Below are 14,689 nucleotides of genomic sequence, written 5' to 3' on the forward strand. Positions count from 1 at the left end.
GAACCAGCATCTGAGCCTTATATCCCCAACTAACCCACATTTGACACAGGTCAAACATAAGCCTGAGATGCCAAGAGAAATGTCCCCTATACTTTTAGGACATCCAATGGTGCCATGTTCAAACCATTCTCATCCCCATCTGTCTAGAACTGGTTTTTGGAAAGTAAGGTGCCTTTTCTAAGTATTGATCCCAAGAAATAGGACAGAAGATGACTGGTACTGGGGACTGAATACAGGGGTGCTTAACCACCAAGCTACATCTCTAGCCCCTTGCACTCAGTGTAGGGGTGGATTGGTAGTACAACTAAGCAGGGCTCACACCCCCCATACCCCTTCTTTCTGGTACCAGGGATTGACCCCAGGGGTGCTTAACCACTGAGCCACTTCTCCAGCACTTTCTGAAAGTCTTATTTAATTGCTTAGGGCCTTGCTCAATTGAGGACGGCCTTAAACTTGCAATCCTCCTGCCTCAGCCTCCTGAGCCACTGGGATTCCAGGCAGGTGCCAATGCACCTGTTTCCCTTTCTTAGATATCCCTTTAATTACTACAGTGCACACCAATCCTGGTATTAAAAACCAAGTTTTAGGGCTGGGGAGATAGGTCAGTCGGTAGAGTGCTTGCCTTGCAAGCACAAGGCCCTGAGTTTGATCCCCAGCACCCAAAAATAAATAAATAAAATAAAAAATAAAAACCAAGTTTTAGGGCTGGGGATATAGCTATAGGTAGAGTGCTTGCCTAGCATGCACAAAGCCCTGGGTTCAATCCCCAGCACTGCACACACACACACACACACACACACAAAACCCCTTAAAAACCCAAGTTTTAGGTTTCAAATTTTTACACCTCAAAGCCAACCTACCTGTATTTAGGAATCAAAGTAAATTTGTTCATCACTGTTTCTAGTCTTTACTATAGTGACCATTAAGAACTGGGAAACTTGCCTCACTCTCCCACTCAAGGGTTTACCAAAGCCCTCTGGGTGTGTTTAGCCCCAACCAAGTCCACCCTCGCAGTTCCTTTTTTCCTATAGCCTGTAACTCTGCTCAACGGTCCTTCCACAGTTCCAATGCCCTAGGAGTCCTTTTCCAAAGTTCTCTGGTCAGGTTTCCGTTTCTGCCAAGTCAGTGCAGTAGCCCCACACCACGTCCAAGTTTTGAAGGCAAACTGGTTAGTTCAGTACACATGAAACCTTGAAAGCATGCAAGTCAGGCACAGTAGTGTGTGCCTACAGTCCCAGCTAACCAGGAGGCTGAGGCAGTAAGGTCACTTGAGCCCAGCCAGAACACAATGAACTGGTTTCTAAAAAATGCACAACAGAGCTGGGGAGATAGCTCAGCTGCCTCACAAGCACAAGGCCCCGAGTTCAATCCCCAGTATCACGCAAAACAAACAAACAAACAAAAAAAACGCAACAGCTGGGCACTATGGTGCACACCTGTAAACCCAGCAGCTCAGGCAGGAGGATCACAAATTCAAAGCCAGCCTCAGAAACAGAGAGGGGCTAAAAGCAACTCTCTAAATAAAATACAGAATAGGGCTGGGGATGTGGTTCAGTGGTTGAGTGCCCCTGAGTTCAATCCCATGTAAACCCCTCACCCCACCAAAAGCACAACAGAAACCTCATTATACCTAGTTGGAGCCTGTTCTATACTTATAATCTTGCTGTACATGAAGAATCAACTGTGGACTATTTTCTATTATTAAATCAAAAGTCAAGCATCGTCAACAGATGTTCAAATACTACAGAGAAATTTAAAAATTCATTCTTAAAAACAAAAAACACTGCAAGATCAAGTATGGAAATTCTCCAATAAAATTCAAAACATTCTTTCATATTTGAGATTTTATTGGCTGTATTGAGAATCAGTACACAGACATTTCACTTTGTACACAATTCTTAACACACGTACCGAAATCTAAAAAGCCTTATACTGTGATTCTTTTTCAGTTATTCCAGTGACTTTCCAGCTTTGAATTTGGAGGCAAATTTTTCTTAATAGAGTATCAAGTACCAGTATCTTTGAATGCTGCTATTATTTAGGTCCCACTAATTCAAAACTTTGTCACACACACTACATACTTTCAATCTTTCACAGCACATTAAAAATATTAGGAAAACTAAGACTTCCACGACCAAAAATGTTACAGAGTACACACGATTCTGACAGCAATGATCCAGGAGTGGTCTTCTTCAGGAAACAATTCTACTAAAAAACACAGGAATAGAAGTAATTTAAAATATTCAAGACATTAAATGCAAGACTGTGACTCCAAACTGCCATTTAATAGGCTTTGTATTGTAGGATATAAAACTAACCCCCCATCTATGGAATGTTAAGCTGACACCCAAGACAGTCCAAGCCTCCCATATTTCAATATCCCACTATTTTCTGGTTGTACCCAAAAATAAACAACCAGTAAATGATTTCGCTTCTAAAAAAAATCATTTACACTTAAAAAATGGGATGAGGTGGGATTCCCTCCTTTTTAAAAATGTTTCTAGAGCTACTAAAAAACTTGCATTTACAAAATAGTTGATAAAAATATTCCTCTGGATTGTACAAGAAGGGAAACGGGACCACTGATATGACATGGTGTGTGATTAATCAGACTTGGCTTCTTTCTCTTCTGCTTCATCAGAGGCGGGACTCTGTAAATCAAAGAAAAGCGATCATACGCCTGACTTCTGGAGCGCTGTTATCATCTCTGGAATTCAACACACAGGTTTTAAATGACCACTATTTTGTAAAAATAGTTTATCCTCATCTGTAAACTTGACATGTGCAAATCTACCTACTCACAGCAGGCATGTTCATGGTAGACACAGGAACCAAAACCAAAACCAAAGCCGCCCACCCCCTGCAATTTAACTGCTCCACATGTACATTCCTAGCTTAGACCTCTGTCTTGTTTTAATTTGTCAAGAAAAACCCTTTTATAGTCCAGTCAGTGCCACGTACTTCACATGTGGATACTTGTCAATTTTGCTATTTAAACTGGCACCCAAACGTTGCCTAAGTTATGTCTAGTGTTGCTAAATCCAAGAAGGCTGTGATGCGCCTTACAGAGAAAATGTGTGGATAGCTTCACCATCCAGGCATAACTTACTTATGTTTAAATAAAGTGCCTCAAAACAGAAATATACATAAAACAGAATATGTAACCCTACAATTGCAGGAACCTAACCCTGTATTTCCCCCAGGTGCAATGGTCTGGCATTTGAGGCAACTTCATAAAACGTGAATACTGAAAATGAGAATCAACTATAATTTGGTAACATATACTAGAAGGTCAAATTGTTCCTTTATTTTACATCATGCAATATTTGACATGTAGTTATTAGAATCAGGAAGTTGCCTGGCAGGGTGGTGCACACCCGTAATCCCAGTGGCTTGGGAGGCTGAGACAAGATGATCTGCAGTTCAAATCCAGCCTCAGCAAAACTGAGGCACTAAAGCAACTCAATGAGACCCTATCTTTAAATAAAATACAAAAGAGGGCTGGGGATGTGGTTCAGCGGTCAAGAGCCCCTGAACTAAATCCCCCCCCCAAAAAAAGAATCAGGAAGTTAAAAATATTAACATTGTGATCATAAATATTCTAATTTAGTACTTGTCAAGATGCGTAAGCCCCTGGGTTAGATCCCCAGCACAGCAAAAAACTAAAAACCACCTAATTTAGAAATGTATGATCACTAAGAATTTATCTGTAAAAATCAGTGTAAAAACTAACAACTAAGTAACTTATCTTTTCTAATTAGCCAATATAACATAAAGATATACAAAAATAAAATGGTTTAATAAAAAGGTATTTTCTAAAACTGTACAGCGCACTTTTTTAAAAAAGGGTTTTCCCCTCATAGCCTTAAAAGAATAAAGATTAATGATATAAATATTATTTGTTTAATCTGGTTATTATCCTAGATAAGTGGCTTTTGTGTATGTATGTACACCAGGGACTGCACTCAGGGGTACTCCTATCACTGAGCTATATATTCCCAGCCCTTTTTATTTTTTAACCTGAGACATGGTATAAGTTGCTCAGTCTGGCCTAAACTTGTGATTCCCCTGCCTCAGCCTACCAAATCACTGGGATTACAGTCATACACCACAATTGGCTGTACATGGCTACTTTGAAGAAAAGTGAAAATGAAAAAAACATGTTAAAGTGCAATGCAAATAATGGATTTTTTTAAAAACTTCAAGCAACATTCAGAATATTAAAAAAGAACAGGCCCTGGCAATGCAGTTCAGGGATAGAAGTACTTGCATAGCTTGAGTCCCATCCTCAGCACTGCAAAAAGAAAACCATACCCAAGCTGGGGGCAGAGGTATGATACACTCATTTCAGCTACTTGGGAAGATGAGGCAGGAGAACTCACAAGACCTAGGCCAGCCTTGAAACTGTCTCAAGACAAATACCTAAGATTCAATTATGTCCTAGTCAATTATGACAGATCTGCACACACAATTTGAAAATAAGAAGAAACTACATGTCTACATAAAGTACACATTCATGTGGAAAGAAATTAAGCTTCACAGCATTTAATGAATTCTTTCCTAAAATTCACACCAAGAATCATGAATGAGTCCTCTGTATGATTTAGATGGTGGATAGAAAGTGCTGGGGAAACTGAGTGCATTAAAATTTTGTGTTCACCTGTTTCATAAATACTTCCAAATAATACCTAATCCATAAAGAAAAGTCTATTTTTCAGAGTCAAAATCAATGCCAAACCCAACACACTTCTGACCTCCTCGTTTTTAGTTTCTCCATTTTCGGCAGGTAAATCTTCTTTTGTTTCTTGGTTAGTCACTTCAGCCTGTTTTCCCTTTGCTCCCCTTTTCCCTTTTGTTTGAACTTTTTTGTCAGAAGATTTATCCTAAAACAGATTAGGAGAATATCTTAAGTATAACTTCACGCTTACATTATTGACAGGGATCATATCCATGGTAACTACTACAGCAATGCTATGCACATTATCAGTGGGTCAGCCTGATTTACCTTGTCCGCCTTTTCCACAGGATAACTTAAAATTCACCCCGTAATGAAGAAAAAGTATGCTGAGGAGATTTACAAGAGGGCTTGCACATCAAGTCTCATTAGCCATAAGGACTAAAATGAGAGCCTGTGCTTCATTTCTCAGGCACCATCACCCACTACTCTTTTAAGTTCCACATGACAAAACAAGGAGAAGAGCTTGAAGAGTATCTTCCCATTATAACCCTACCAAACCCACGAATTTAAGACTGAATAATAATCCAACTGCCAGATAACCACTGTCAAGACTGTTCCCCTCACATGAAGACCATTCACCTGAAAAAAGCCCCATGTTGCATGGTCATGTTGACTATTCTGCCACAGTTAATCCCTTGATATCTTTTAATGAGTAGCTATAAAAGGATCAATTTTATCTTTTTCATTTAGGTGTTTCAAGAATCTGAAAAGCACAGGTATTAGTATGATATTGTAAATTAAGCATGTAGATTTCACATCTTCAATACAAAGAGGGGGGAAAACACTGCAAGGTATTCTGTGCTGGTGGTGGCCTTTCATATGTAAACACCATACCCAACAGATATATATTCATAAACAAACATGGCTATACATTGTTACCACGAAGTGTTATAACTGCTTCTAAACTTAAAAAACTATTCTTGGGGCTGGGGAGATAGCTCAGTCGGTAGAGTGCTTGTCTTGCAAGCACAAAGCCCTGGGTTGATCCCCAGCAGCGCAAAAGAAAAAACAAACAAACAAACAAACAAAAAACTATTCTTTGCAATCTGATTTTTGCAGATGTCATTAATTTCCTAATCACTGTCCCAATAACATATCAATGTAAAGCTCTTAAAAAAAAATAAAAAAGTAAAATACACAATGGCATCAGCTTCAAATAATAACCTTTGTAACCATCAATAGCTAGTAAGTGGGGAATAAGGCTGTACCTTAGCACCAGAGAGCATGCCTGCCTAGCAATGACAAGGCCCTGGGTCCAAACCCCAGCACCACAACGAAACAAATCAATCAAGTTTTTCTAAGTACGATGTTTCAGTCTTTGAAATATTTACTCCTAAAGAAATGATACAGAGCTGGGGTAAACCACTAGCCTGGATGCGTGAGGCACTGGTTCAATCCTCAGCACCACATAAAAATAAAGTTTTATGTCCATCTACAACTAAAATAAAGTTTTTAAAAAAATGATACAAGTCAGAAACTCATACTATAAATGATTTGGAAAAGGTGTATGTTAGGCAGTTTGGTAATCAATACACCAAGTAGTGCTTACTTTGTGTTACTGAATACAGTCTGACTGTATTCAGCCTGACTATATTCAATGAAGACAAAAGTTTATTATAGAAACTAGATACAAAAACAAGCTCTTCTCCCATTTTTCCTTTGGGAAAGCTTACATCTGCTGTCCCAAACCCACTGGGGGTAAAACTGAACTGCTTGCATCTAAACTTTTTTACAGGTAGATCAAGATATAGATAAAGGGGAGAAGAAAAAATTAAGAGTGAAGCAATCAAGTATTTTAGCCAACTTGTTTATTTTAAATAGCAGATAACCAGAAAGGTGGGTAATAACGGTACATTGCTTATACTAACATTTTATAACAAGATTCACTATTTTTTTTTTTTTTTTCAGGCATTCATGAAAAGTTTCTATGGTTCTGTGTGTATGGAGCACTACTTAGTTGTCTGCAGGGGTGATGTACTCGTTTATGACTTCCTTGAACCTTTATCTTTGAAGGATCCCAGAAACATGCTTTTTATTGAAAACATAGTTAAGATTTTTACACTCATCTCTATACAATGTTTTAAAAAATTCAAACCCCCCAGAACAGCAGGCCTATTCTGACCATTAAGCAGTGCCAACCTTGCATCTAGGCTTTTGGGAATGGAGCGTAGGCATCACTTAAATGCTTCCCACTCTAAAGAAACCGATCCCATCACGAGCCCCACGCAGAGCTTGCAGAGGACGGTTTCAACGGCATATCCGATAAGAAAGTTGACGACTGGCTTCCACCCGCCGTACTTTTCGAGCTTTACAGACACGCACCCCCGGAACCACACCTACCCTACAAGCCTGCGCGCCACCTGCCGAAAAACTGCATCGCAGCTCTGCGGGGGAGCAACGACCACCACCTCGACCCAACGGTCAGGACAGACGGACGGCGTGAGCTCTGGGGTGCAACCGCAGCGGCCCCACGACGCCCCCGAGAACACCCTGCTCCACCAGGCGGGGGGAAGGGCCGGCCCCGGCTGGGCCCGACGCCGCGCGGCCGTGCCAGGCAGGTGAGGCACCTACCGTAGCGGGACGCTCTCCTCCGCCACCTGCCGTCGGGCCGGGCCAGCCGCGCTCTCCCGGGCCACACCACATCCCCTCACCCGGCGCGGCGCGCGCGGCGCCCACAACCCACCTTGCCCGCCGCCTTCCTGGGCTTGGCGTCCGCCTTGGCCGGAGCAGGCTTCTGAAAGGCAAAAGCGGCGCTCAGCGGGGCCCGCGCCCGCCACCCCCGGCCTCGGGCTGGCCATACTTACAGCCGACAGGCGCGCCGACCTGCGCTTGGGCTGCGGAGAGAGAAGGCCGTCAGCGGCGCGGCGCGCCTCCCGCCCGCCCGCCGCCCGCCCGCCCGGCCGGCCCGCGCTCACCTCCTCCCTCGCCGCGCCTTCGGCTGAGCTGACCTGCGGAGAAGCACACCGAGTGGGCGCCGCCCGCGCCGCCCCGCGCCGCCAACAAGGCCCGGCCGCGTGACGTCAGCCCCCCGCCGCCGAACCTTCCAGAACGCCCCCCAGGCCCGGCCCGGCGCGGCCGCCGTGGGTGCGGCGGGGCCGGGCCGGCGCGGACGGCGGGGCGCCAGGGGCCCCGCGCGCCGCGGCCGCACTCACCTTCCTCTTGGGCATCCTGGCGGGGCGCCTGCGGGCGCTGCGGGCCGCGGCGCGCGGGAGCCTTCCGAAGCTGCGCTGCCTGGCCGCCGCGCTGCTCCCGCCGCCCAGGCTGCTGCGACCCGCGGTGGGGGCGGTGGGAGAACCAGATGGAACCGGATTGGGAGCCCGCCCCCTCCTCCCCCCGCGCCCCCGGCGGCCGGGCCGCCCCCCGCCCCCATTGGCTGCGGCGCCTACCGCACCGTGCGCGCGCCTCGGCCCGCGCCCGGAATAGGTGCGACTGGCCGTCACTCGACCCCGCGCCCCGCCCCCGCCCCGGCGCCCCCACCCCCGCCCCGGCGCCCCCACCCCGGTCGGCGTCTCGCGGGGCCCCAGACCCAGACGGAGGGGGGCGGGCCCGTAGGCCGCGGGCCTCGCGGTAGTTTGTTTGAAGCCCAGCCGCAAAGTGCGGTCTGCGCGCCGATTGGCGAGAGCTCATCACGTGGTCGAGGGCGTCCCCACCCACAATGCCCCAGGACACCGAGCGCCCGCAGGTCCTGAAATCCGCGAGCGTGGGACCCTCGCTCTGGGGGTGGCTCGGTTTGGACTTTCATAAGTGGTATCCTTGACTGGGAAGGCAGAGGGACAACGGTTTCACGAACGAGCAAATGTCCCCCACGTTAGTCGGCACGAAAGGCTCCTGAGGCTTCGTAGGCCCCTAGGGTCGGGCCTAGTGCGCAGGCGCCGGCGGGGAGTCGTGGGAAGACCAGCGGGCGCGGGCGGTTGCGCAGGCGCGCTGCTCCGCGCCTCCCCTCCTGCGGGGTCCTGCGGTCTGCCCTTTCTGTGTGGCTGAATCCCCGGCCTTCCCCGGCCTGAGGCTGCCAGAGCGTGGTGTCTGGATGCGGAGCGGGGCAGTTCCCGGCATCTTGCTTCTGTGAGCTGGTCCCAGCTGTTCTTACGTGCGGAAGTGTGTGCTGAAGGAGCACCTCCCTCTTAAACCGGTGCTTGTCTAAGCTCCGTCAGGGAGGAAAATGGCTTCAGCCCTGGGGTCTGAGCTGGTAACTCCGGATTGCACGTTACTGTTTTTTTAATGAAGAAGCTTAAGATGCCTAAGTTAATTGGTGTCCCTGTTAAAAAGTTTTTAATTGAAAAATGGCGGGAATTTTTGGAAGGGAAGAACCTTAGAAGCGCCATGAATAAAATTTTGGAAGTAGGCTAAATGTCCATCATTTGGAGGTCATGAGGTAAGCTATGGCATGTTACTCCTCAGCAACTGCAAAAAAGAAGGGGAGGTAGTTCTGCTCTGAAGTGGATATTTTAAAATCACAAGTTAGAACTTTTGACTCCTGATCAAAAACTATGCCTTGGGCTGAGGTTGTGGCTCAGTGGTAGAGCGCTTGCCTAGCACGTGTGGGGCACTGGATTTGATTCTCAGCACTGCATATAAAGAAATAAAGGTCCATCAACAACCTAAAAACACATTTAAAAAAATAAAACAAAACTCCGTCCCTTGCTTCTTCGTGAGACTTAAGTTCTTTGAGTGGTTTATAAAGTTCTCGCAGTCTCACCCAACCTCTCTCCACGACTTTTATCCCTGCTCACTCTCTTCCATCTTCTGCCTCTCCAACAGGCCAGGCACTCCCTGCCTAAGGGCATTGTCGCCTTCCCCCTATCTGTACGTGGGATGCACTGCCTCAGACACCCCCACACTTCCAGATCTTTGCAGGATGTCAACTTGTCAGGACTTTGCTGCTACGAGTACCTCTTGCAGGTAGCATCCACCAGGGTGCAGGGGTAAGTTGGGGATGGACATGCACGTGCACACAATATATGTTCAAAGAAAGTGATCTCAGTTACTCAGGGGAGGGTGAGAGTAGAATTTACCTTTTGTCTAGTGGCTAAATTTTCAGCATCAAAGAGTGCCTGAGTTTGTGGCACAAATTTGAACCAACCACATGCCATGTGTCAAGAACTATGAAGGTCCTGAGGTCAAGAGAGACTTCAGGCCTGTATCCCAAGCACTTGGGCTGGTAATTTACATGCTCGTAATTTGCATGCAAATTAGCTAGAGCCTGGCAGCCTTCCAGGACCTTGAACGTGGCGAGAAAGATGTGGGAAATGTCCACATTAAGGTCAGGAGAAGGCTGGGGATGTAACTGGGCTAAGGTGTTTGCCTAGCATGTATGAGACTGTGTTCAATCCCCACTGCCACAAAAACAACACAAAAAGGTGAGGAAGGAGACCAGAGGAAGGCTGCCTGTGGAAGGAGTCAGGAATTCGATAGAATCCTGGACTCGGGAAGTCATTAAGGTCAGGCCATGCTGAAATTTAAACTCACCTCTTGAAGCTCTTTCTCCATAAGCTGAAGATGCACGTGGCCAGAGATGACAAACTGGTGGCCCACGTTGTTGGTTTTAGACCAGATTTTTTTTGTCGTTGTTGTTTTTTTAATTGCCAACACAGGCTCACGGAGCAACTAGAACTTAGTTGCAAAGCCATTTGGCAGTGCCTTTCAAAGCTAAATAGACTCTGTGACTCTAATTCACCTGGAAATGTACTCAACAAAAATGCTCATACCCTTTCAACGAAACCAATATGAAGTACCATATTCAGGGCTTAACTGTTTGTTAGAACCCTGACTGAGAGCAGCCTAAATACCCATCAACAGAAGGATGGATAAACCAATGGAACAGTACCAGCATTGGGAATAAATCATCTGCAACCACACTCAACAACACAGATGAATCTCACACATGCAATGTGAGCAGAAAGTCCTGGTCCAAGAGGGTATACCATGTGATTCTACTCATATAATATTCAAAAGCAGACACACCAGGCTGTTGAAAGTCAGGATAGAGATTCCTGGCTGACATGAGGTGGGAGCTAGTGACTAAACAAGAGCAATAGAGAACTTCAGGGGGCAAGTCAGGTTCTCTGTCTTGACCTAAATATTGTATTCTTTTCTTCCCCCTTATTTTTCACACTGTTCAGAATATTTCCATTCTTCACTTAACAGAAGAGAGTACTTCCTATCAGTCCTTAAAACCTTTTTGTTGGGGCTGGGGAGATAGCTCAGTTGGTAGAGTGCTTACCTTGTAAGCACAAGGCTCTGGGTTCCATCCCCAGCACCAAAAAAAAAAAAAAAAAAAAAGACCTTTTTGTTGACTGTATTGTATTCCACTGTGGAAATGTACCATTGTTTAAAACTTGTAGTAAAACATATTACATTAGCCATCTTGACCATCTTTAATGTACATAAGAAAGAATGAAAAAGTAAAGGAAGCTTATGGAATTTATAGGACCATCATGCATTTTGGGAGTTCTAAAAGGAAAAAAAGAAATGACAACCTACCCAAATATGGAAAGAGAAATAAATACCGAGATCCATAATGCTTAAAGAACTCAAAATAGTTGACTATGAAAAGATCTTCACTGATACAGGTTTAATCAATTGTCCAAAAAATATAGAGAATTTTGAAGGCAATAAGAAAAAAGTAGCTACTCAATCACAGGAGAACTGCCATTATTATTACTGTATGAATGCATTTCTCAGTAGAAAACTTGCAGGCCACAACCAAGTGGGATGATACATTCAAAGTGCTGAAAGAAAAAAAAAAAAAACTATGGATACTACACTTAACAAAACTGTTCTTCAGAAATGAAGGAGAAAGACTTCCAGAAAAACAAAAACTGAGGGAGTTTATCCATTAGACCTGCTTTACAGGAAAGGCTAGAGGGGGTTCTTTGAGCTGGAATAAAAGGACACGAGCAAAGAAAGACATATGAAGGTATTAAACTCACTGGTAAAGCTAAGTATACAGTAAAAATCAGAATAATGCTGGAATGGTGGTATGTAAATCACTTTATAGTATAAACATTAAAACACAAAGGTATGAAAATAATTTATAAGAATTTGTTAATGATCATGATATCAGCAGATGTAAACTGCGATAGCAGTGGCACAAATGGGAGGGAGAAATACTTACACCTGAACCTAAGCCGTCAGACTCTCATGACGACAGGAGGCTTTATATGCACATATGAAAATATCAAAAAAGCCCTGTAGCAGGCACATAAACGTAGAGAGGAATAAAAACATCCTACCAAAAAATATGTGCCAAAAACATGCCATCACAGAGGGTGACAGCAAGCGAGGACGACAGGAGCAGAGAAACCAAAACAAGCAGTCAACAACAAGGCGGTGACAAGTCCTTAAAAACCAGCAATTAAATCAGAGTGGCTGGATTAAAAATAATACATATCTATGTGCTCCCGATGATGTACTTTAGATTCAAGGATGTGGATAAGCTCTAAACCAAGAGGTGGAGAAATGATATTCCATGCAAAATTAATCAAAAGGGAGCATGGGTGGGTATACTTATATTAGCAAAATAGTTTGTTTTGTGTTTTGTTTTTTTGCGGTGTTGGGGATTGAACCTGGAGCCTCATGCTTACAAAGCAAGCACTCTACCAACTGAGCTATCTCCCCAGCCCCAGCAAAATAGATTTTAAGTCAAAAATGGTCCCAAGAAACAAAGGAGAAATTTTCACAATGATAAAGGCGTCGACTGATTAAGAGGATGTGAAAACTATAGATGTAGCATTCAACATCAGTGATCTAAATATAAAAGTAAATACAGAACTGAAGGGCATAGTGATAAAACAATAGGCGGGATGTTCATTACCCACTTAAAATAATGAACAGATCAGAGGGACAAATGATCAATAAGGAAGAGCAGACTCAAACAACACCCTCGCTCCTTCACTCTTCCAAAGCAGACTCTGCCAGTGATTCTCCAGGTAGTTTCCAGAAGCCTTGGTCTCAGACTAGGGTAGCACTGTTGATCCTTCTTGTTCTGGGGCTTCCGCCTCTTGGACTGCACAGCTTCTAGTTCTTCCAGCTCTCCAGCTGCAGACGGCCATTGTGGACTATCCAGCTGCTGGTCCTGTAAGCCAATCTAATAAATTGCCTTTTATATCATAGTTCCCATCGATTTTGTTCCTCTAGAGATCCCTGACTAATACAACTGTGTATTAAATATCATATATTTAGGTTCGAGTTAAAACGGGCTTTCTTATTATCTAATAAGAAAGCTGTAGGTGGGATGACACATCTTACACTTGTAGATTAGTCTATTTTACTTGTTTATCTGGAGTACTTTCAGATTCTTGGTGAAATGATGTGAAACGGTCCAGCATTCTCTCTCATTTCCTTGAGCCAACCTCAAGGGAACAGAGAATTGCCTCTTCATTGTGTCACTAGTGAGTCTCTGGCCCTGTGGGAGGCAAGAAGATCAAAAAGTTGACTTTCTTTTGGAATTTTCTTACAAAGATCCATTGAATTGGCGCAGTGTATTTTTCCATGGGAGTGAGATGAAAAGAATGGAGTATAGGAAATCCTGTCGACCCTCACACTTAACTCTCAATTTAGATCAGGCCCCTCTATATTTTATAGTGACCCATACTACTTTTTTGGAAAAAGTCTTAGATGATGCAAATGCCACCCATATTTCATGCACAACCCTCTTTTATATTATTTACTAGCGATGTAATAAGCACCTACAAACCCATCGTACAACTTGGAACCAGGACATGGACACTTTTCTAGTTAAACCTATATGTCCCTTCAGAACACTTTGCATGCTGGTAATTATTTATAGGACTTATAGTTATTTGTTTAGTTAAGTTCTCAGTGAACAAGGACTGGAGACATTTGATTCATGTGTGTGTGCGTGTGTGTGTACACATACATGTATTTTTATACTTTTTTAAAATTTTTATTTTTTGGTAGTAGGGATTGAATCCAGGGGCACTTAACCACCGAGCCACATCCCCAGCCCGTTTTCATATTTTATTTACAGACAGGATCTTACTGAGTTGCTTAGGGCCTCGCTAAATTGCTGATGCAGGCTTTGAACTTCGATCCTTCTGCCTCAGCCTCCTGAGCCACTGGGATTACAGATGTGCACCACTGTGCCCGGTTCATCATCATATCTCACCTGCAGTTGGTAAAATATCTGATACACAGAAGAATTTAATATCTTTAAGTTTTTTTCTTTTGCTGGGAATGGTGGTATTTGCCTGTAATTTCAGCCTCTTGGAAGTCTGAGGCAGGAAGATCACAAGTTTGAGGCCAACTTCAGCAACTTAGCAAGAACCTGTCTCAAAATAAATTAAGAAAGGGTTTGGAACATAGGTCAGTGTAGAATATTTGCCTCACCTGTGCTGTGCTCTGGATTCAATTCCTAGGAGCCTCCCACCTGCAATTTTTTTTTTAATTTCTGGTAAAAAAAAAAAATATATATATATATATTTTTTTTTTTTTTTTGCAAATTTATCATATAATTTTTTCCAGATTGAAATTTTAATTTCATTATTTATAAATCTTATTAAACTTATTTATCTGACATATATGTTTACATAGATGACAAACACAGGATTGCCAATAACTTATGAGCCAGTCCATTGTCCATTTAAGAATATTCTTACTTTTGCTGGGTTTGGTGGTGCATCCCTGTAATCCCAGTGACTTGGGAGCCTGAGACAGATGGATCCATATTCAAGGCCAGCCTTAGTGACTTAGCAAGACTCTCAATGATTTAGCAAGACACTGTCTCAAAATGAAAAGTACAAAGGGGACTGGGGTTGTGACTCAGTGGCAGAGTGCTTGCCTGGCACGTGTGAAGCACTGGGTTCAATCCTCACCAGCACATACAAATAAATAAATAAATAAATAAATAAAACAAAGATTCGTTGACAACAAAAAAAAAAAAAAAAAAAAAATTTTAAAACCAAAAAGGGTTGGGGATGTAGTTCAGTGGTA

At 43.8% G+C, this 14,689-nt stretch overlaps 1 protein-coding gene across 2 annotated transcripts; it reads right to left on the reverse strand.

Annotated features, from left to right (window-relative positions):
• Positions 1-2,264: 2,264 nt before the first annotated feature.
• On the reverse strand, positions 2,265-8,140 carry Hmgn1 (high mobility group nucleosome binding domain 1). Of its 2 annotated transcripts, none has more exons than XM_047564225.1 (6): positions 7,891-8,063; positions 7,654-7,686; positions 7,543-7,572; positions 7,422-7,472; positions 4,755-4,883; positions 2,265-2,651 (listed from the first exon to the last, which is right to left on the reverse strand). In XM_047564225.1, the coding sequence occupies exons 1-6, from the start codon at positions 7,903-7,905 to the stop codon at positions 2,604-2,606; spliced, it is 306 nt and encodes a 101-aa protein (XP_047420181.1). In that variant the 5' UTR covers positions 7,906-8,063; the 3' UTR covers positions 2,265-2,603. The 2 variants fall into 2 exon arrangements, 1 of the variants encoding a protein (XP_047420181.1); XR_007110207.1 differs by lacking the exon at positions 2,265-2,651 and adding an exon at positions 5,318-5,441 and having other exon boundaries at positions 4,849-4,883; positions 7,891-8,140.
• Positions 8,141-14,689: the final 6,549 nt, after the last annotated feature.

This window comes from Sciurus carolinensis, chromosome 9, assembly GCF_902686445.1.
Source record: "Sciurus carolinensis chromosome 9, mSciCar1.2, whole genome shotgun sequence".
In the NCBI taxonomy this organism is placed as follows: Eukaryota; Metazoa; Chordata; class Mammalia; order Rodentia; family Sciuridae; genus Sciurus; species Sciurus carolinensis.